General features: G+C 42.7%; 1 protein-coding gene across 1 annotated transcript in view; it reads right to left on the minus strand.

The window, feature by feature from the left end:
* The window catches only part of LOC120022222 (partitioning defective 6 homolog gamma-like), a 42,055-nt gene extending 22,456 nt beyond the window's left edge, over nt 1-19,599 (minus strand). The window contains exons 1-2 of the mRNA XM_038966102.1: nt 19,297-19,599; nt 14,603-14,825 (exon numbers count right to left, since the gene is read on the minus strand). Of these exons, the coding sequence (XP_038822030.1) occupies nt 14,603-14,825; nt 19,297-19,371 (298 nt within the window). The 5' untranslated portion in view covers nt 19,372-19,599. The remainder of the gene's footprint in view (nt 1-14,602; nt 14,826-19,296) is intronic.
* Between the last annotated feature and the right edge of the window lie 5,018 nt (nt 19,600-24,617).

The following is a 24,617-nucleotide window of genomic DNA, read 5'->3' on the forward strand; positions in this document are numbered from 1 at the left end:
TAAAAGCTACCGTGCATATCTATATGATGTAGGTACATGACGTAATGACACCACGTAAAATGTTGCGCTACACGTGCAACACAGCATTCCTAACCTAGCCCACAATGTCTGCTGTGTGGATCGAGCAGTCAACAAGTCCAGCAGTCATTTGAAAGTGTAAGAAAATGTCATCGTGACAACTCAAATGTGAAATACATCAAAGCCAAGATAATGGAATTCATTGCCCTTGACAACCAACAGTTCTCTGTCATGGGTGATGTTGGCTTCCGATGACTGGTCGAGCACCAGTACACACTACCAAGTGTGCTATTTTTCAGATGTTTCCCTACCGGAGTTACACAGTGATAGCGTCACTGCATACATACTATGAAACGCCGTTTGGGTCTTTGCGTGTCAAAAAATATACAGTGGCACTGTCAAAGCTGTACAAAAAAAAACGCAACATCTGGGGTAGCTAGCTTTAGCTTGATACCTAGCTAGCACCAATAAAACCAGCCTGAAAACAATGACCAGTAAAAACTGCAGTCATTTTCATTATTCTTAGCAATGATTTAGGAATCCTTGTGAGTAAGTATTAGCTAGGTTGCCACTTGTTGTTCACCTATTGAAATTGAACTTCAGTTCATAAAAATAAATAGCTAGCCAGCTACTTAACCCTGTTGTCCAAAACTAAAGTTATAAGCAGCCAACTAGCTTCATCTGGCTAGTGAAGCTCGACCGGACTTGGTTATGAGTTGTGAAGCTAGCCACAATAAGGATCAGGCACAATAGTGGAATTTGCGGTTTGCCTTCAAAATAAAAGTATGTCATTGACAGTGAATACAAATAGTAGAATTATGCCATACTTTATTTTGAAGGCTAACAGCAAAGTCCACTATTGTGGCTAATCCTTATTGTGGCTAGCTTCACATAGATGGGTCCAACCACCATTAATCAAATAAAAAAACTGTCTTATAAATTAGGGTTATTTTAGATGACCCCAAGCTATATAGTTAGCTAGCTAACTATAGCTACTGAAACAGATGTCGTCGTGTTATTTGACGTGTATCTTTTTTGACATGCAAAGACCCAAACCGTTCCATAGAAATCCTGGTTGAGAATGAAACGACTGAACAACGAAACAGCAAGTAAGTGAAAGAAATAGGTTTTGATTATGTTTTACTGGTAATGGGGACATACGTAAAATGGCAACAAAATATTTTTTTGTGTCAGTGTGGTGTGTGTATGTATGTATGTATATGTAACCTTTATTTAACTAGGCAAGACAGTTAAGAACAAATTCTTATTTACAATGACAGCCCGGACGACACTGGGCCAATTGTGCGCCACCCTATGGGACTCCCAATCACAGCCGGATGTGATACAGCCTGGATTCGAACCAGAGACTGTAGTGACGCCTCTGCACTGAGATGCAGTGCCTTAGACCGCTGCGTCCGTGTGTGTGTTTTAACTATTTAACTGTACTAGAATACGTAAAAGCCGCAAAAATGTCAAAATAAATTGTTCTAGTTTTTTTGGGGCAAGGAAAATATTGGATATCGGTCACAAATGTCATATCGGTGCATCACTAATTAACTGTGCAGTAGACTTGTCTCATTGTCCATCTCTTGCTCAGATTCTTTTTTATTTCAAGTCAACGTGGCCCAGACAGCAGGCCTCTACTTTCATGCTGTAGCCGTTCTTTTGTCCTCTGGAAGGGAGCCATGGCCGATAATACAAGGGTTGCTGCAGTCCTCTCCTCTGGCCAGGCAGCATGTGAGTTGCATAATCCAGTAGCACACTTACATAAGGCCTGGAGAGGAGGAGAAAGGCAGAACTCTCGCATGAATAAATACTACATTAAACTAATCAGACATCTAATCCGAGCTCAGCACAGGAGTGACATCCCTAACCCTGCTCTGCTGTCACTGTCCTGACTGGGGGGGATAAAGGGCTAATGCTATATGACTCTACACCCTGGTTCAAAACGCTCAGAGGGCACAGCTTTGTACACTACACTGGTGGAGAGGTGAAAACACATCTGTCAGGTGTGCTTCTCTTCAGGAGGAGTGTCCAGTACAATGACGGGGGTAACAAATCGTGGTCCTGTTCCAGGGAGCGTTCTCGGGAAGCCCCGTCGTCATGAAGGGTCTGGGTCTGGGTAGACCAGATGTTCAGACAGTACCCCGTGGTTGGCTGCTGTGGTACACAGACACAAATAACACCCAGCCCAGGGGGGGGGGGGGGGGGGAGTGGGGGAGCTACACCGGGGGGAAATGAGACGTGTTGCTAACAGAGGCGTGCTAAATGCCAAAAGGACTCTCCTCCAACAATAACACATTATCATGATGAGAAGGAGAAACTTATGGATCTAAGAAAAACAATGTCACGGAAGATTAACTATGGTTAAAATTAATATCTAAAATGGCAATAACAATTTTACTTCCATCTTGTTACGAGTTCAACCCAATTAGATCTCATCTGAGGGGTTATTTGTCAGTCTGGGCCTTCTCTATGTCTCTAGCTGGCCAATACAGTCTGCAGTCTTGGCTCTCCATCTCAGACCTCTGTTGGGACTTCAGACACTGGTCTGGATCACATCCTCTCTGGGGAATTCAATTATACTTACTGGAGAGGGTTGTTTTTTTCAACACTTTGTAAAGCACCACCACACTTTGATTAGCAATTACAGAAATATAACAAAGCAGCTGGTTCACTCAGTCCAGTCACTGCCACACAGCAGGGTTCTGTTGCAGTGTGTATGACATTCCTCTATTCAGACAATGCCCAGCTACATTCCTCAACAACCGATTTATGCTTGAAATAGAGTCTATACACTGGAGTATACATTCGTCAGGGCATGGACTCTACAAGGTGTTGAAAATGTTCCACAGGGATGCTGGCCCTTGTTGACTCTAATGCTTCCCACAGGTGTGTCAAGTTGGATGGGTGTCCTTTGGGTGGTCGACCATTCTTGATACACACAGGAAACTGTTGAGAGTGAAAAACCCAGCAGCGTTGCCATTCTTGACACAAACCGGTGCGCCCGGGACTCACTACCATACCCCATTCAAAGGCACTTATATTTTATGTTTTGCCCATTCACTCTCTGAATGGCACACATACACAATCCATGTCTCAAGGCTTAAACATCCTTCAAACTGTCTCCTCCCCTACATCTACGCTGATTGAAGTGGATTTAACAATTGACATCAATAAGGGATCATAGCTTCCACCTGGATTCACCTGGTAGGTCTATGTAATGGAAAGAGCAGGTGTTCTTAATGTTTTGTATACTCAGTGTAATTACAATAATACTTTCCCTGAACGTCTGCTGTGCAAGCAACTCAATACACGTTTGAGTCTAAAAGCAGCAAAAACAATAGTAACAATTGGTTCACTATGACGGACTGAATTTTAGTTCTCCTTGCCACATTAAAGCTGCAATATCTAAACTTTTTGGGCGACCTGACCAAACCCACATAAAAATGTGTGTGTGTTATAGATCTGTCATTCTCATTGAAAGCAAGTCTAAGAAGCGGTATATATGTTCTATGTGCACTAGTTCTATGAATCCGGTTCCTAAGTTTAGTTTTTGTGTCTTTTACTTTCGGTTTTGTACACCAGCTTCAAACAGATGAAAATACTATATTTTTGGTTATGCAAAATATATTTCACAGCGGTTTGGATGGTACAATGATTCTCTACACTATCCTTGCTTGCTTTGTCACAAACTGAAATTCAGAAAACTATTAGAATTTTTGCAACCAGGAAATGGCGAAGAGATTTCTACAATAGCTCATCCACATTTAACGCTTAAAGATGCATTAAGAGTTCAACTTAAATGTTGATAAAGCAGTTTCCTTCTGACAGCCAGTACTGTGCATTTGTACTAAAACAAGAGAGACACTGTTTTGCTAACACTATTATCAGTCTAGTGTCCCAGGTGGGTTTCCAGAAGGTTAATCAGGTTATGTACCCATAACACCACATGTTAAACAAGCTACACTGCCACCGAGACAACCTTGGCCTATATCACCCACCTAGTTCCCAACATCCCAGTATTTATTTAAAGTGTGGGTTTTGCGAAAGAGGTGCTCTTGTCATCTGTTTAAAGTTTAGTCTGTTCAGCGCTGGCATTGTCTTTAAAAACATTTCCCCCAAAACCAAAGCAAAAACATATTTTGCTTGAAGGCAGGAAGTCCGCTACATTCGTGTAGTTGTAGGTAGGATTATGACTGGCACACATTCAAAATTAACTTTATATATCTCTACATAAGTGTGTTTTTGTTTTTTTAATGAATTCCTTGCACTGGAGGGGATTCCGGTACGTCAAACAAGCAGTGCTTTGAGCCAGAAGAAAAACACTTAACTGTACCTGACAATGCAGGTCAATAAGACCCTTAAGGAAAACTTGTTGACTGTGTGCACCTCAGTAACATGTTAAGTGAAATGTCTATGGGCATTTTCATGGAAAAGGACCCATGAGCACCAACATGTGAAGTTCATTGGAGCATATCAAATTGGGTGTCAAAGGAAAGTGAAGTCTTTATTGTTGAGAAATGAAGGCATAGATACATTTGAACCATTTTCCATCTTAAGAATTAAGCATAAGTTGTGTTGTTACGAGTTAATAACATTAAGACTGTCACCCAGCAGGCTATGCGAGGGTGGGGGAGTTGTGTAGCCATACAAGGCATACTTCAAGGACATTTCTAGCTGAAGTATCTGTTTATTAAAAGTAGTTAAACCTACGCTCCGGTTTGTCATCATACGAAGAATGACTGCATTGGAATATGTTGATGAGCAAGTTGAGCAACTTACCGAAGAGATATTGAAACTGTACCCGTTTCCCGGTCATGGATAGGCTTAGTCCTCCTACTCCTGTGCAGTTAACAGGCAATCTAGCCGACAAATGGAAACGTTTCAAGCAGAAATCCAATATCTACATAGCAACCAGTGGAGCAAGGGGAGATAAATTGAAAGCTTCCATTTTTCAGCATGTTATTGTTGGGGATGCATTGGACATTTACAACAGCTTTCAGCTAGACGAGGCAAACTTGACATTGACAGTGCTCATGGCTAAATTTGAGGAGTACTTTGTATCAAGCCAGAACATCACGTTTGAGAGATAAAAGTTCAGAAACAGGGAGTCAGTTGACCAGTACTTGGCTGAGCTGAACACACTGAGCAAAACATGCGAGTCTTTCAGATTTTCAAATTCACTAGTGAAAGACAGGATTGTCTGTGCCATACTTGATAATTGACTCAAGGAGAGATTGCTGCGTGAGCAAGATGTGACTTTGGATAAAGCAGTGAATGTGTCGAGCAGCTGAAACCACCAGAGCACAAGCTAAAGAGCTGTGCAGGGATGAGACGTCAGTGCATGCAATACAAAGAGAGGAGCCACACACACACACACACACACACACACACACACACACACACACACACACACACACACACACACACACACACAAAACAAAAACAACCAAAAGAGAAAAATCTAAACACCACATGTGGAAAATGTGGAGTTATCCACAAGCCAAAAAATTGCCCTGCATATGGCAAATTATATAACAAAAGCTGAATGGATTGTGCCATTAACTGCGAATGAAACTATAATACCATTCAAGCTTGATACTGGAGCACAGGTAAACCTGTTGTCGCTGGATGACTACAAAACACTGAATGTGAAGAGCAAAATACACCCTATGAAAATCAAGGCTACTAGTTATACTGGGAAGAACGTAGCAGTCAAAGGAAGCTACATAGTAACTTTACAGCACAAAGGAAAACATTTCAAAGCACAGCTGCTGAACGTGGAAAAGAGTGTACAGCTTATCCTAGTGCTTGTGAAAAGCTAAATTTGGTGAAAAGAGTATGTAGTGACAGACTGAAAATGACCAAGAATCACTACTGACTGAGTACAAGGACGTGTTTCAGGGTCTCGGATGTTAACCTGGAGAACACAAAATATGTATTGATGACAAAAATACTCCAGTTGTGCATGAAAAAAGCTCAAGGAGGAACTTGGACGCATGGAAAAGATGGACGTCATCACAAACATGGACGAACCTACAGATTGGGTAAGCTCACTGGTTATTGTGATAAAAAAGAACGGCGATCTCAGGATATGTTTAAACCCGAGAGATCTCAAAAAAGCAATCAAGCGAGAGCATTTCAAGTTACCAACCAGAGAAGAGGTAATGTTGCAGTTTGCTGGAGCAAAGTGGTTCAGTAAGCTTGATGCCTCATCAGGATTCTGGCAAATGACGCTAGATGATGCAAGCTCAAGGCTATGCACATTCAACACACCTGAGGGCAGGTACAGATTTCGTTGTCTACCATATGGGATTCTCTCAGCGCCAGAGGCCTACCACAAGACAATCTATGAGCACATTCCAGGACTAGAGACCATGATGGACAATATCATCGTCTGGGGGTCCACAAAAGAAGAACATGACGTGAGAGTGAGACAAGTGCTGGACCTGACACGGAAAGTCAACCTGAAACTAAACAAGGACAAATGCGAGTTTGGTGTGAAAACACATACCTTTGTGGGAGACGTACTTTCAGAGGATCGAGTCAAACCAAACCCGAGGAAAAACATCAGCCACCAACAATATGGAGTACCCGAAGAACAAGGACAACGTCAGACGCTTCACGGGCACGAAGCGTCTGAAAAGTTTTGCAAAATTCATACCTCAACTGTTAGCACAGTCCACACCACTCAGATGTCTTCTGGAACAGACAAACGGATATGGACTCATGAGCAGGAAAACTGCTTCAAAAACAACCTGAAGACAATCACAGAAGAGCCAGTGCTAAGGTTATATGATCCAGAGAAAAGCACAAGGATTTCTGCATTCGTGTCACAGTTTGGCCTGGGAGCAGTTCTTCTGCAACAGCATGACGACACATGGCAACCCATTGCTTATGCATCCAGAGCCTTGACAGGCGCAGAGACAAGGTATGCACAAATAGAGAAAGAACTACTGGCGAACATACGTTTGCAAAAGGTTTCACCAATAAGTCTACAGACAAGCCTTTGAAGTAGAAACTGACCACAAACCACTGGTGTCAATCATGTCTAAGCAACTGAATGATTGTCCAATGAGAATCCAGAGAATGTTGATCAGACTGCAAAAGTATGACGTGAAGATGATACACACACCGTGAAAGTGAAATGTCTGCCTCTGACACTCTTTCTCGAGTAGTTGACAAGAAAGAGAGCGCCGACACACATTAAATCAGATTCAGGCCTATGTCGATATGATCATAGCATCACTTCCTGTGTCTTCTGAGATAATGGAGCAGATCAAAAGAGAGAAAGCAGCTGACCAAACAATGACAGAGTTGAAAGAAACAACACTGATAGGATGGCCCACACAGAAAAACAACTGTCCAAAGAGAATACAGGATTGCTGGATGTGCAGAGCAGAGCTCACCGTTGTGGATGACAGTGTTCAAAGGCAACAAAATTGTCATTCCCATGACACTACGCAAAGCAATGCTACAGAAAACACACAAGGGCTACTTGGCTGAGGTAAAATGCAAACAACTAGCATGAGAAGTAATGTACTGGCCAAGAACGAACCAGGAAATCAGCCAGACACCTGCTTCATGTGAACTGTGTTTGACCTACAGGCCAAAGCAGCAAGCAGAACCGCTAATGCCTCATCCAGGACCCAACCAAACCTACTACAAAGTTGGAGTTTACCTTTTTGACTGCAAAGGCAAAAAATACATTTTTGTTACTGACTACTACTCAAACTACCCTGAAGTAGCAACACTGCCAACTACCTCCAGCAAAGCTGTAATCACCTACCTGAAATCAGTCTTCGCAAGACATGGGGTTGCGTCTGAACTGTACTCCGACAATGGCCCGCAGTTCTCAAGTTCCGAATTCCAATCATTCGCTAACGACTGGGGATTCAATTTAATCACTTAATTCATAAACAAAAGTGATAGTAAAAACACTAAGTAATTGATGTCTACCTTTACTTGTTACTTCTGTGAACTTTCATTATCCTCCATAAGGGAGAGTAATTATAATTTATTTTAAAGATTTGGGTAAGTTTTTGTCCAAGCATCTCCTGACAAAGTTTTTGGTAATGGAATTTCAAGGCACAAGGCAATTTTTATTAAAATTAAAGCAGGCAGAATAATATCTCCAAAACGAAATATAAGTGTTGATATTTGTTGGCAGGGGTCTTTACTTCAACATCACTGTGCTTTGTATTTCTAATACCTTTTAAGACTTTTTCCTGGAAGATGTTTTCCGTTTCGACCAGAAAGCAAAGCCTTTTGCTTAGTCCTAATTTTTAGGATGGAAATGGTTGAAAAATGTATATATGCCCTAATTTCCCTGAAATATAGAGACTCTTAGCATTTATTTGACACCAAATTTGAAATGCTTCTATGAACTTCACATGTTGGTGTTCATGGGTCTTTTTACATGGAAATGCCCATATGAGAAATACATCAAAACACAAACATGTTGACGTAAAGAGCCATGCCGACTAATATCAACACTTATATTTAGTTTTTTAGAATTTTTTTAGCTTCTGTAAATGTAAGAAATATTTCCTTGTAATTCAATTATCAAAATCCCACTCATCTTTAAGATATTTTCTAATTTCTCACCCTCATGAGAGAGGATAATGAAAGTTCACAAAAGTAACAAGTAATGGTCGACCTACCAATTACTTGTAGTGATTTAACTGATTTCAATTTTGTTTATTAATTATTAAGTGATTAAAATTCAGAATAATAATACTATAATTTTAAAACATTAGTAACACCAACTGACATTTACTCCTGAGGTACTGACCTGGTGCACCCTCTACAACCCCTGTGATTATTATTTGACCTTGCTGGTCATCTATGAACGTTTGAACATCTTGAAGAACAATCTAGCATTAATGGCCATGTACTCTTATAATCTCCACCCAGCAGAGGACTGGCCACCCCTCAGAGTCTGGTTCCTCTCTAGGTTTCTACCTTTCTTGGGAGTTTTTCCTATCCACTGTGCTTCTACATCTGCATTGCTTGCTGTTTGGGGTTTTAGGCTGGGATCTGTATAGCACTTTGTGACATCTGCTGATGTAAAAAGGGCTTTATAAATAAATTAGATTGAGTAACAGAATTACTACAAGTAAATTGGCTACAATAGGAAATAATTGTCACAAACCACAGTTGGGTCACCTGCTACTGTCCTCCCTTCCACTGGCATACTTATGTTCAGCTCATAGCAGTTCTCTCTGTTGTCCTTTGGTAAAACCAAGAGTGTTAAGAGTCTGGAGAATCTCACTCACTCACCTACCCATGAGCCACCCCCCTCTCTTTCCATTTACTGTAACCAGCATCCTCACCCACTGAGCACCGGACATCCATGGACGTTGAAAAGCAGTTGAAATTTGGTCAGTCCACAGACGGAGTGGACCAAATCTGAACCTATCATAGACATTTATTTCACAAGTTTGGACAATACAGTACAATACAGTGAGCAGAGTACAGTCCAATACAGTAAAGAAAGAGTACAGTAAAGTATACTCTGTTAGATGGTTCTGTACAGTGCAGTACACTACTCTGTTCTGCTGCGCTGTCCAAACTTGTGAAACATGACGTTTGGAGAATCTCATTCATATCCATAATTATGCATTTCTGTGTAGTACAGATCAGTGACCCGTGATGCATTTCCATTACCGTAATTCCGTTACTGGGTGTAAATCCACTTCACTTACTGTAGTTCAATAACCAAAAACGATTTTTTTCTATGTGTCATGTTAATTCAGAGCAGATGCCTCCCGAGTGGCACAGTGGTCTAAGACACTGCATTGCAGTGCTAGCTGTGCCACTAGAGAACCTGGTTAGAGTCCAGGCTCTGTCGCAGCCGGCCACGACCGGGAGAACCCATGGAGCGGCGCAGAATTGGCCCAGCGTCGTCCGGGTTAGGGGAGGGTTTGGCTGGCAGGGATGTTCTTGTCCCATCATGCTCTAGTGACTCCTGTGCGGGCCGGGAGCAATGCACACTGACACGGTTGCCAGGTGTACTGCGTTTCATCCGACACATTGGTGCGGCTGGCTTCCGGGTTAAGCAGGCATTATGTCATGAAGCAGTGCGGCTTGGCTGGGTTGTATTTCGGAGGATGCACGGCTCTCGACCTTCGCCTCTCCCAAGTCCGTACGGGAGTTGCAGCGATGAGCACAACATCAGCACAGCTCTTCCACTAAATTCTTTTTAATACATTTTTTTGTGGAAATTGTTAAAAGTAGTCCTTGTGCATAGAGTTGTATGGTTTGTTAAAAGTTGAAATTCCATTATTGTGGAATTGACCCAATGCAAAACAATAAAACCCAAATCTATGCTTTGCATGTATACCAGTGATTGCAACAGGTGGCCCTTGTCGCAAAAATCAGCCAGCGAGTCATTTATTTCTGTCCCCCCAAAGTTGTTTGTTTGTGTATGTGTGTGTATGTATAAAAAAAGCCGACTTTGAATATGCCTTTGAGCATGGTGAAGTTATTAATTACACTTTGGATGGTGTATCAATACACCCAGTCACTACAAAGATACAGGCGTCCTTCCTAACTCAGTTCCCGGAGAGGAAGGCTGTGATAGGAGAAAACTAGAATGTTGTTGATCCATCCTCAGTTATTCCACAACACTAACCTAAAGGACAGGGTGAAAAGAAGGAAGTCTGTAGCAAATAAAAATATTCCAAAACATGCATCCTGTTTGCAACAAGGCACTAAAGTAATACTGCAAAAAATGTTGCAAAGCAATTCACTGTGCTAATATTGGATTTGCCCCAAACATATTACTGAGTACCACTCTCCATATTTTGAGGCATAGTGGTGGCTGCATCATGTTAGGGGTACGATTGTATAAAAAAAATGTTATTTAACTAGGCAAGTCAGTTAAGACCAAATTCTTATTTACAATGATGTCCTACCCCAGCCAAACCCTCCCCTAACCCGGACGACGCTGGGCCAATTGTGCATCGCCCTATGGGGCTCCCGATTACAGCCGGTTGTGATACAGCTCAGGATCGAACTCAGGTCTGTAGTTATGCCTTTAGCATTGCGATGCAGTGCCTTAGACAGCTGCGCCAGCCGGGCCCTGTTAAACTCCCCATTACTTAATGATTTTCAGGATAAAAAAATCAACGGAATGAAGCCAAGGGGCAAAATCCTAGAGGAAAACCTGGTTGTCTGCTTTCCACCAGACACTGGGAGATGATTTCCCCTTTCAGCAGAACAATAACCTAAAACACAAGCCCAAATCTACACTGGAATTGTTTACCAAGACAGTGAATGCACCTGTGTGGCCGAGTTACAGATTACCTATATCTGCTTGAAAACGGTTGTCTAGCATTGATCAAGAACCAATTTGACAGAGCATGAAAATTTTTGAAAATAATAAAATGGGTTTACCCAGAAAGACTCTCCAGCTATAATCACGGTCAAAGGTGATTCTAATTTGCATTGACTGAGAGGGTTGAATACTTATCTATGGAGATAGTGTTTTACTTTTAATGATTTTCTTTTTACAAAAGGTTAGAATTTTTCTTCCTCTTTGACATTGAGTATTTTGTGTATAACATTTACAAAAAAATTACATTTTAATCCCACTTTGTAACACAGCAAAATGTGGGAAAAGGGTTGTGAATACGTTCTGAAGGCACTGTATGAAATTGTTATTTTCAAATACAATTTATTTTTGGTCAATTTGCAGTGTACAAATTATTATAATTATGTTCCGGCCCCCACGACATTTCACTCTGACAAAAATCATCCCACAACTGAATCTGTTTGCCTACCCCTGATACATACCATGAGCGCCAGCTATTTCATTCTGTATTTATAATGCAATTTGACTCAATTTGCATTGTGGCAAAGATTTTTTATTAAAAGTTACAACTCACAAGTTGAACCTTAACCCTATGCAGCAATTAGCAGCTTGAGCTACATTAGAAGTGGTCATGCCAGAGCTGGTCTAAAAGAGAAGGCCAGACTAAGGCCGCTTCCACAATGGCTCCCTATTCCCTATAGGGGCCTGGTCAAAAGTAGTGAATTATATGGTGAATATGGTGACATTTCAGAGACAAACTAAAGCTACACCACTGCAGAACAAGGGAGGCCAGACAAAGCTCCACCCCTGCAGCTCTCTGACCCAGAGCTAATGTGAGTGACCAGCAGGCTCCACATGACTGGACAGCTACAATCACACCCACACATTGTCTCAGGCAGGGAGCCTGAATACAGGCATGCTTTCCACTACTCCTTTCCCCTCTGTTCTCATACTCATGCTGTATCTTCCAAAGCTCACAAACTGTAACAGTTATACACTAGAATAGACTGTTCCAGAGTTCAACTGTCTCTGCTCTATACGTCTACAGGACAATCCTAATACTGTTCCCCCTCCGTAACCAGCTTACTAGTCGAGGCCACAGCTTCCCCATCTCTGCACTTTATTAATCATGATTTTGCAGTAACAGGATTAGTAAATTATGCAAAGAAATGATTCCAATCTCCCTGGATCTCCCCGTTTAACAGGAAACTACTGTATAACAGCAGGTGGAGAAAGATCCTTAACCCGCTCTTCCTCAGTCTGATGTTGATTGTCCTACAACCTCATAACTCACTGAACAACGGAGAGCACAGGCAGGATGGGTGAAAGCCAGATGCAATGATGCATGTGGCTACTGACTGATCCCTCTAAACTAACGACAGGCCTGGTTACCGGTCAGAGAGAGAGAGACAACCTTGTAAAAGCAGCAGCAAGGTCTCCAAACTCACACGGGGGAGGGGGTTGGGGAAAGGTAGGGGGTGGGGTGGTGAGTTCAAATTAAACCAGGAGGAAGTGGGCCCTTTGCAGAGCTCTTCCAGGTTCAGTTCCCCCCTGGACTCAGATTAGTCATTACCCAGAGATCTGAGGGTCTTAGTGGGTCCCGGGCGGAGGGGAGAAGTGCACCTGTGCAGCAGCACATCAAATGGGTCCTTGTCATGGCAGTGGACCATGGAGGTGATCTAGTGACCACCCTACCCTGGCCCCAGGGGCCTCATCTGACTTTATGTCTCTACTGTGATTGGCTGGGTCCGAGGTCATGTGGTGGGAGAGAGAAGACTATAAATTGACAGACAGTGAGGGGTTCTGGGCTTTGGACCTCCATTGTCAGGGACATTTACCTGCTCTGTTCAGTCTTATAAACCCATTCCAGAATTTCACTCAGAGGGGTGTTTTGCATAAAGAATTTCCTTTCCAGCTTTCTCGCAAAACATAGAGAGGGACAATGTTTAAGTCTGTTGCCGTTATGAGCAGTATTGTCTCTGTGAGGTTAGGGTCTAGTTAAGTGCTTGTTCAGTCAGTCTGCGGGTCCAGACGACCCATACTGCATTAGAATAGGATCAGTGTGATCAGAGTGACAGAGTCGTGACGCTGAGTCAAACTAATGTCTCTGTGGGAGGCCCTGAGAGATGGCAGTAGTTCTAACTACTGACCGTCTCTGACAGAGGCCAGGATTGTTCTCATGGTGGTCAGGAGATGCTTGGACAGCGTGACTGACGGGAAGCCTGTGGTGCTTGTAGGTTGGTACTACCCAGCGCTACTCATCACAGGGGATTTTTACTCCCAGATACACAGGCAGGAATAGGCCTCAGTATGACCAGACGTTAGAACAATGGCCTCCAGTAAGGTTCAATACACAGCTCCAGAATGCTGACTCATCTCCAAAGTAACTAAGGTGAATTCCTGTAAATAGTACTCACGCTTACACCATGAGTTCCAATGCAATAAGTTCACCTTAACCTGCTGCACACATATGAATACTTCACTATCATTACTTAACTCTTCAACAACAAAAAAACACCTGAAAACTCTTTGTTAGGAGAGGCATTGTATAATCTTCCTTCCTAGTGGAGCGGCATCCTTTCAACACACAAATCCTTTGTGTCAGCAATGTGCCATGATAACACCCCACTTTGTTCAGCCTCTTGTATTACAATCATTGGGAGTATTGTCATAACACGAACTGTAGCAGTTCGTAGCGGGACAGTACACCAGGAAACACAACACAGCCAATGACGTGAACATTCCACATGAAAGGTGATGGATGCATTTGTATGCTGGGGCCGGCTGCAGTCGGCTCCCCATGCCTGGTCCCATGCCTGGTATACAGGGGAAGAGGCCTCCGCAGGCCTTGTGTATATGGGGGAAGGATGCCGGCTGCCATTCAGTGTTTAGGAGCGGTGCCTTTGGATGAGCAGCGCTCAGTTCAGCCCTACATAGTGAGGAGCATCTCATTCAAGCAGGGCTTTAGTTCTCAGTAATGTCTGGCATGAAAGAAGATGTTCCCATCGACCTCCTTTCTATTGGCTGCTTTCGCCTGCAAGCATTTCCCTTTTAGTTAGCACACAGGACTGACCCATCACACACACATGGAGGACCAGCAGTACAGGTCAGTAACCCCCCCAGTGTGAGGGAAACAAAAGGATCCTGACCGCTAGGTGAGAAAACAGACCCTAATCATTACATAACCAATGACTACGTAGAAGAAAACGATTGTTTCTGATAGAGCAAACTGCAACACCATATATTAGTCTAGCTCATCCTCACCTTGTCTCTGTATGAAGACTCGGAGCAGCGGGTGGGCCGTAGACACCGCCTTGCAGAAGTTGTCGTCATTGTTGATTGGCAGTAGGTCTCCGTGGATGTCAGCGTAGCCAATCATGACCTCCATGTTGGCGATGCGGTGAACGTGCATGATGAGCTTATAGAACTCCTCGAACTTCCCCGGTTTGAAACGGTCCACGGAGAACCGACGGAACTCTGCTCCGTACTGCAGGGACAAGACAGAGGGATGAGTTAGCAAGACAGCTGCTTGGTGACAGAGCACAGCACTGAACACAATTTGAGCCGACCTTATACTTGAATCTCGATCAATATCGACCTGGCCTATAAACGTATAGTAAGACATAAGAGACCTCAGTGGAACAGAGTCCTAAAACACTAAGTAATCACAGTGTCACAACTGTTTCACATTGTTCTCTAATCCACCACCAAGGTTAGACGATGCTCAGCCAAAACAGAATCGGCAGACAGACACAATATTCCTTCAGGACGTCTAAAGAAGATGATTTCTCTTAACCACAATAAAACTAATTTACACAACGTAACGCTCAAAACAAACCACGACACAGGTAAAGAAAAGAGCCGTAATTGCTATGTCCATGTCTTCCATTTATCCTACTGAAGCAATGGGGAAGTGGAGGTTTAGGCTTGTCCCAAATGCACCCTTTTCCCTAAATACACAGTGAGCTCCAAAAGTTTTGGAACAGTGACAATAGTTTTTTTGGGGGGGGGCTCTGTACTCCAGAACTTTGGATTTGAAATGATACAATGACCATGAGGTTAATTAGCTTTAATGTGAGAGTATTTTCATCCATATCGGGTGAACCGTTTAGAAACTACAGCACTTTTTGTACATAGTCCCAACATTTTAGGGGACCAAAATTATTGGAACAAATTCACTTGTGTGTATTAAAGTAGTCAAAAGTTTAGTATATTTGGTCCCGTATTCCCAGCACGCAATTATTACATCAAGCTTGTGACTCTACTGTACAAACTTGTTGGATGCATTTGCTGTTTATTTTGGTTGTGCTTCAGTTTATTTTGTGTCCAATAGAAATTAATAGTAAATAGTGTCATTTTGGAGTCACTTTTATTGTAAATAAGAATAGAATGTTTCTAAACACTTCTACGTTAACGTGGATGCCACCTATGTACAAAAAAGTGCTTTATTTCTAAACGGTTCACCTGATACAGATGAAAATACCCCTCAAACTAAAGCTGACAGTCTGCACTTTAACCTCATAGTCATTGTATTATTTCAAATCAAAAGAGCTGGAGTACAGAGCCAAAACAACATTAACATTGTCACGGTCCCAATACTTTTGGAGCTCACTGTAGTCCAGTACTGTTGATCAAGGACCCTGGTCAAAAGTAGTGCACTATATAGGGAGTAGGGTGCCATTTGGGAAGGCGCATGAGACAAAGGAACAATGCAGGTGAATGAGTCAGCAGTAAACAAGCCTATCTGGATGACATGACGCCAACAGACAAAACAGTTCGGGTCAGAACAACATTATATGGGGGTGGACAAACTGACTGAGCATGCACACACACACACCATGGTTTACTCAAACAGGATGCCCAGAGGCGTGATTGTCTGTACTGGCATGTCTGTGTGTGTGTGTGAGAGAGAGAGAGAGACTGGACCACCATGGAGAGCAGCTGGGGTGACCCAGGGGTCACAGCTCTGGTCATGTAACTGACATAGCCATTAGAAACTCCATCACTGTATGCGTGGGCACTGGGCCTGCATAACACAAGCTAGGCTTTGTCTCTGACAATAGCAGTCACATTACAACAGTAGTGACTTGTGGATGGTGGCGCACTGTGCTGCACTATGCTATGGTGCGGTAATTATCTGCTCAGAGAGGAAGGCCGGATGACAGTCTGTCCTAGAGGAAGGCCTAGGTTTGACTGCTGGGAGGTTTGTGTTAGACTGGGCCTGTCATGCAGTTTGTCATTACAACGTGAAATATCGTCTGAATATGTTGGCGAGGCAGTGTGATGCCAGGTGTGTTATCCAACTCATACTGATGCCAAACACAACATGAATAAACACACACAGACAGACAGACCAAAATAAATCATCAAATGAAACCTACATTTAGCAATAAGTGATGAGTTTGTGACAGACTGTTCTCCCTCTGCTTGTGGGCTAATGAGGTCTTGTGAAAACCACTGAGTCATGATATGATTTTATGATAAAAAAAACGAAATAAAATAGATTCAAAAACAGAATCCTAAAAGTGCTAGATATGTTAGCTGTTGAAAAGTAGAGGTCAGTGTATTTTATTCAGTTTCAGTATGTTACCGTGTCATCCGTGTGACTGAGCTGTTAAACCAGCCTGTGTTTAAAACATGAACACAGCCTAAAGGGAATCAGCCAGCTACAAGTCTGGACAAGATCATGAGCTAAATTTGAATCAGAACCTGAAAATAATACATCACACTAACAAAGAGTACCTCCTCCTCTTTCACAGGAGAATGTTAACGGGTCCAGACAGGTACAGACTGACAGGCTGAGCTGCTCAAGCAGTAGGCCGACACACTGACTGACATGGATGGAGGCTAGACTAAGTTTGCTAATGGCTTCTCTGTCTTGTCACGTTTCTTCCCCGTGTGACAATCTAAACTACCCAGCCGACCTACGGACAGTTTTGTATGGAGATGCAAATTCCAGTGGTTGAGAAATGAACCATGATGCGTGAGGGAGGGAGAGGGTGAGGTAGATACTGTCGGGTGAGTGAAGACATGCTACAGTACCATCTAAAGACATCTCTACAGAGAGCACCTGGCGCTGAGACAAACCAGCCCGTTGCAACACAGCTCATCTTTGAGAAGCCACGTTGTTCTAGTCTGGTGTTATCAGAACAACTCCTGAGAACAGGTTTTCCTCCTGGGTCAGTGATAAACAGGAACTAAAGTCCTTTATGACATCACTAAAAGACTGATACCGATTCACTCCCTCAGTGGGGAGAGATGGTGCCTGATTGAGGTCACACTCCAACAGGCCTGAATAGAGTGGTGATGGTGAGTTAGGTTGTTGTGTCACTAGAGGATGACACTGGTTGACTCACTACAACAGCCAATTAGTTCTGTGATGACACGTTTAGTCCTGCCCTACCTAGCCCAACCCAATATGGCTCTTGATGACAAGTTTCCTCTCCACCTGTCAGAGGTTCTTTTAAACACACAAACAAAACTTTAAACTGCTTGCTCCTTAAGGGGTTCCCAGGAGAGATAAGCCAGAAGGGGGCCCTAACCCTCTGATAGGGCTCCTGAAATAAGACCTCCTTTCACCACAGACAGAGAGACAGACAATGGGTCAGCAGCATTCCAGCCCCGGTATGAATTAGTGAGACTGAATATTAACTCTGAATTAGAGCTGAATACTCACTCAGCCCTCTGAAACAATAAAGGGGATCAGCTCTGCGGCGGGCAGGCATGGTGCCATGATGCACTTCACCAACGAGAGCCTTGAGCCGTCAAAACACTGCCAGCCACAATACTACACAAAGATTATACAACCTGCCTAAGAAGTGTACAGGCTGTGAAATCCACCTGAGGATGAAGTAAACATCAGCACCAGCTCCATCCTAAACCTTGTACGAGAGGAGGAAAGAGAGGAATGATGGAGGAACATAACCTGAGCAACAGATATCATAGTAGTAGAAGAATATACTATCAGTACAATATATTGACATGTCAGAATGGAGGAAGGACACGACATGGGACAGTAGTGAAGAGATCTAGTCGTCTGAACTGATCTATTCCACTAATGGTTTCAACGGCACATTTTCGTCTTATCACCCACCAGTGTCTGTTGGTTGGTAGGCAACTGGCACACACTCCAGGCTTGGAGTGATGTTTACAGTGTGAGGGGAGGAGGTAGATTCACACACACGAGAGAGAGAGAGAGACAGACAGACACCCAGCAGGTCAAGAGCTGCTTGTCCTAATAACTAAAATACAACATGTCTCGGTATCTAGCCCACATCGATAGACGATTACATTTTAGTTTTGCAACAATGAGAGAGCATATTTGTGTTAAAATAACTAAATAAATCGGTGTTAGGTCTATTGGAATGTAATTTGGTTGAGAAAGCTCGGCTATAATCTTGTGAAGTCAGTCGGGGTATTGTTGTGTTGAAATCAACACGCTGTCAGTGTCAACTCTGTTAGTAGCAAAACAATCAAGTGTAGTTGCAACAAATGTTGCAAAAAATAACCATATCTCGACCGCTACTCTTGCGAATTACCAGGAGACTTTCTTTAGAATAATTAACACATTTAATCGACCCTTCCTCAATGCAAAACCAGTTTTTCTAGAACATCTGCCATGGCATCAGGATTCGCATGAATAGTCCCAAACTTCAGCGGGTTTTCCACTAGAAATTTGAGTTTACAACCAATTCATCAGTAGTTTACAACCAATTCATCAACTAACCAACTGTGGCTTAATTGTTGAGAGTTTGTGAGTTTTCCCATTGCATGTGGCAGGTCAAAACTAGACAAGTAGCAGTACGGTCTACTACCTCTTCCACCACAGCCGAGTCTATTTAGCCAGAAACCCCATTCCAGAGCATGTGAAGTAGCTTAGGCTAACTATTTAGCCTACTTCAAAGAAAATTGTCATGATGGTGTCTAAATGTGTTCCATCGATAGGCTAGTCGGCTTACCTTGCTTTTCACTTCAACCGCGATGCAATCAAAATATTGCAGGGAAGATTGGGATTTATTAAAACTCCGATTCATTTTTGCGGTTCCAGTAAAAGTTCACGCGCTCGCCCACAGAAAAGGGGCTGTTCGGGTCTATGTCCAGTCGCTAAATCCCTTAAATCCCACGTCGTTTAGACAGCAAAGTTTAGTTATCTGACTTCCTCGGTTTGTGCTGCGGTCCGCGACGCATTGGAGAAACTTCAGTGGGGAAATAAAACGAAGACAACAAATCGGTGCCTCTGACTTGGGGGAGTGAGTTCGCAGATGACATCATCGAGCTCCTGTATGAACGTTTTCAGCTTTCAACCCTCCCAAAACAACCGTCCTCCAAGACGCCAGGGGACGCGATGCCATGGCCAATATACCACGACTAAGGACTGTTCTTGCGGAGTGCCTGAATACAGCCCTTAGCCGTGGTATATTGGCAATATACCACAAACCCCAGAGGTGTCGTATTGCTATTATAAACTGGTTACCAAAGTAATTAGAGCAGCAAAAATACATGATTTGTCATACCTGTGGTATATGGTCTGATATACCACGGCTGTCACCCAATCAGCATTCAGGGCTCGAACCACCCAGTTTATAATACTTAGGACCCAAACTACTTGGTTTATAATAAGCATTATTTTTGTTTTATAATAAGCATTATAAACTGTGTGGTTCGAGCCCTGAATGCTGATTGGGTGACAGCCATGGTATACCAGACCGTATACCACGGGTATGACAAAACATGTATTTTTACTGCTCTAACTCTGCGTTGCGTCGTGCATAAGAACAGCCCTTAGCCATGGTATATTGGCCATATACCACACCTCCTCTGGCCTTATTGCTTAAATATACCACACCCCCTCGGGCATTATTGCTTTATAGCCTAAGCACTTTGAAACGATTCAATCTGACTGAGAACAATAACCTAGTTTAAAAATCATGCATCATTCGCTCACTGAATAATACAAAATGGTTTACACCCCTTTGTCCTATTTTTTCACCAGAAATAATTTATAGGCTTAGTAGAGAGATCCACATAATGTGCCAAGAAAGACAAGAGACACCAAGTTATTCAGGGCCAGCCATGAGGATAGAGAATTCTGTAACTGTATAAAGCAGCATGGTCATGGTGTGTGTGTTTATGTGTGTGTGTGTGCGCGCGCCCGTGTGTGTGTGTGTGCGTATGTAAGTGTGAAGCTGTGTCTGCAGGTTTACTGTCTGCATTCTGGCGGCATGGAGACGCCTGCAGAACGGAACAGCTGCAGCCCAGCCCTCTGCTCCAAGCTGCGAGGTTACGGGAGCATCTCTTGACCTGCTGGGTGTCTGTTGACTCTGTGTGTGAAGCTACCTCCTCCCCTCACACTGTAAACATCATTCTAAACACTAATGTTTTTCTACTCTAGGCCTGTTGTGTTATTGTGTGTACTATAAAGAAACCAAAAGTGAATATCATTTCATTCTGATTAAGGCCTCAAACAGAATGTGGGAGTTAGGCCTAAAGTTGCATCTGAAAAATATCCATAACTTTAAGATATTACTATGTTATGTAGGATCTATAATAATTGTATTATTTGAGATCATAACAGTTTGGTCAAGATCAGAAGTGTCACTTTGATAGTAACAATGTTTGTCAAAGTAATATTTAAAACATTAATCATTGTTACAAATTGAGTGTTATGGACTGACCAGAAATAAATATATCAGATGTTAGGTAATGTAGTTCATATTGGTCTGGTATTGAACCAGTTGACATTCTACTAAACTAGACTATGTGTCAAAAACTACCTGTCCCAAGCTTAGACTGCAGTCCAGTGGACTGTGGATGTCATTGCACATGTGCCCATATTTTTGGGATGTTGGCACGGTCGGCATGAGGACCTAGACAGACGTTTATAAAATAGCCTAACTTACAGTCTACAGATAGTATCAGTATGATACTATATATAGTATAAAGATGAATTTGCAGGAATATTTTATTACTTGTGTTTTTGACAGAGTAGATTATGTCCGTCTCTCAATAGGCTCGAACCAGCAATCTTCTGGTCCCCTCAGCAACACCTGCAGTCGGGCAGACTCTAATGTTGGGTTCCAAGGATTATTACTAACACTGTCCATTTCTGTTCCCCATCGACTACCTGTGCCACACCCTTTATACATGTGTCTAAAGTAAAGTGAAAGAGCTAGACAAAATTGTTAGGAAGTCACAGCTATCTCCAGAGCACAATACACAATACTGCACAATACTACATTTAACTTAAACTAAAGATGGAGGTGTGAGTATTTTGTTACATAATTTCTGCTGCGTTAGTCTACTTTGTTTATGAACATATTATTTGAAAGTGATACTGTAATGATATAACCTTATCGGTCAGGACCAGCACTTCCCTTGTTACTGATTCAGAGGGGTTGGGTTAAATGTGGAAGACACATTTCAGTTGAATGCATTTAGTTGTAAAACTAACTAGGTATCCCCCTTTCCCTTTCAAAGAAAAAACAAAGAAATTCAAAATTGATGACCAGACCTGTAATCATCTAAACTGATAGTGTTTGTCTCTTTATCTCTTGGTCTGTCAATTCAATTTCCCTTCATTTCTACTTCTGTTTGGTGTTTAGCTGACCTCTCTGCTCCAGTTTACCAATTGATCAATCAAACAAACAATCTGACTTATTGCTTGTCTGTGTAACAGTTTTAATTTTACGTCTGGCGCGAACCAGGGACCCTCTGCACACATCAACAACGGTCACCCACGAAGCGTCGTTACCCATCGCTCCACAAAAACCGCGGCCCTTGCAGAGCAAGGGGCAACACTACTTCTAGGTTTCAGAGCAAGTGACGTAACTGATTGAAACGCTGTTAGCGCGTACCCGCTAACTAACTAGCCATTTCACATCCGTTACACTCACCCCCCTTTCGACCTCCTCCTTTTTCCGCAGCAACCAGTGATCCGGGTCAACAGCATCAATGTAACAGTATAAATTTAAACCGTCCCCTCGCCCCGACACGGGCGTGAACCAGGGACCCTCTGCACACATCAACAACAGTCACCCACGAAGCATCGTTACCCATCGCTCCACAAAGGCCGCGGCCCTTGCAGAGCAAGGGGCAACACTACTTCTAGGTTTCAGAGCAAGTGACGTAACTGATTGAAACGCTAGTAGCGCGTACCCGCTAACTAGCTAGCCATTTCACATCCGTTACATCTGTCTGTGTATCTGAACATAGTCTAATAGTTTACTAAGGGAGAGCGCTCAACTAAATCAATGCTGAAAAGTTAAATAAAGTATTCTTTCTCCCAAGAAAATGCAACAAAGTTGCTCTCACCACTGGACTCTGGGGTATTACTTTGACAGCAGTGTCTGTTCTAGGTGTAATTGTGTTCTGTAGTAGCCTGTCGCCGGCATACCGGCTCCTAGTTTTAGGCATTCGCATCCTTTCCAGCCGGAACAGTTTGGAACAGTTCCTGCATATATTATGATTGTCTCGGCTGTCTTCGTCCTCCTCATCTGAGGAGTAAGAAATGTCAGACCAATACGCAGCGTGGTAAGTGTTCGTCATTTTAATGGAAAACTGAACACTACAAAACAACAAAGTGACAACCGTGACGCTAATGAACAATCGTGCTGACACAAACACTACACATAGACAATCACCCACAACCCACAATGACCAAACAGGCTACCTAAATATGGTTCCCAATCAGAGACAACGAAAAACACCTGCCTCTGATTGAGAACCATATCAGGCCAAACACATAGAAATAGACAAACCAGACATACAACATAGAATGCCCACTCAGATCACACCCTGACCAAACAAAACATAAAACATACAAAGCAAACTATGGTCAGGGCGTGACAATGATGACATTTTGTGACGTTTTTGTTCGTTTTGGTCTTCGGCAAGGGTTATTTAAGCAACCACCCGAGCCAGGGTCTGTTCACCCTGCTATCATCCAGAAGGCGAGGTCAGTACATGTGCATCAAAGCTGGGACCGAGAGACTGAAAAACAGCTTCTATCTCAAGGCCATCAGAGACTGTTTAATAGCCATCACTAGCCGGCTACCACCTGGCTACTCAACCCTGCACCTTAGAGGCTGCTGCCCTATGTACATACTGTAGACACGGAATCACTAGTCACTTTAATAATGTTTACATACTGCTTTACTCATCTCATATGTATATACTGTATTCTATTCTACTATATTTTAGTCAATGCCACTCCGGCATTGCTCGTCCTAATATTTATATATTTCTTAATTCCATTCTTTTACTTTCAGATTTTTGTATTGTACTGAATTGTTAGATACTACTGCACTGTTGGAGCTAGGAACACAAGGATTTTGCTACACCTACAATAACATCTGCTAAATATGTGTATGCGACCAATAACATTTGATTTGATTCATATGGCCAATATACCACGGCCAAGGGCCGGAGTGCCTGGACACAGCCCTTAGCCGTGGTATATTGGCCATATATCACAAACCCTGAGGTGCCTTATTGCTATTATAAACTATGTATCAACGTAATTAAAGCAGTAAAAATAACTGTTTTGTCATACCCGTGGTATACGGTCTGATATACCACACCTGTCAGCCAATCAACATTCAGGGCTCAAACCACCCAGTTTATAATTAAGCATTATACAACGGATGGGTTTAATCCTGAATGCTGATTGGTTAAAACTGCATTCCAGCCCGTGTCTTTTCCACAAGTTACCAACGGCTAAATGTATGACATAAAAATGCCTATTTACTCTGTTCCATCTGACTGAGCAAACCACTGTCTCATCAGCCCAGCCAGGCAAGTTCTAAACTTGATCTCCACTATAAAAAATCACTGAAGCTGGAGACTCATATCTCCCTCTCTAACTTTAAGCACCAGCTGTCAGAGCAGCTCACAGATCACTGCACCTGTACATAGCCCATCTGTAAATAGCCCATCCAACTACCTCATCCCCATACTGTTATTCATTTTTTTGCTCCTTTGCACCCCAGTATCTCTACTTGCACATTCATCTTCTGCACATCTATCACTCCAGTGTTTAATTGCTAAATTGTAATTATTTCGCCACTATGGCCTATTTATTTCCTTACCTCCCTTATCTTACCTCATTTGCACACACTGTATATAGACTTTTCTATTGTGTTATTGACTGTATGTTTGTTTATTCCATGTGTAACTCTGTGCTGTTGTTTTTGTCGTACTGCTTTGCTTTATCTTGGCCAGGTAAATGAGAACTTTTCTCAACTGGTCTACTTGGTTAAATAAAGGTGAAATAAAAATAAAC

This window comes from Salvelinus namaycush, chromosome 27, assembly GCF_016432855.1.
Source record: "Salvelinus namaycush isolate Seneca chromosome 27, SaNama_1.0, whole genome shotgun sequence".
Classification (NCBI taxonomy): Eukaryota; Metazoa; Chordata; class Actinopteri; order Salmoniformes; family Salmonidae; genus Salvelinus; species Salvelinus namaycush.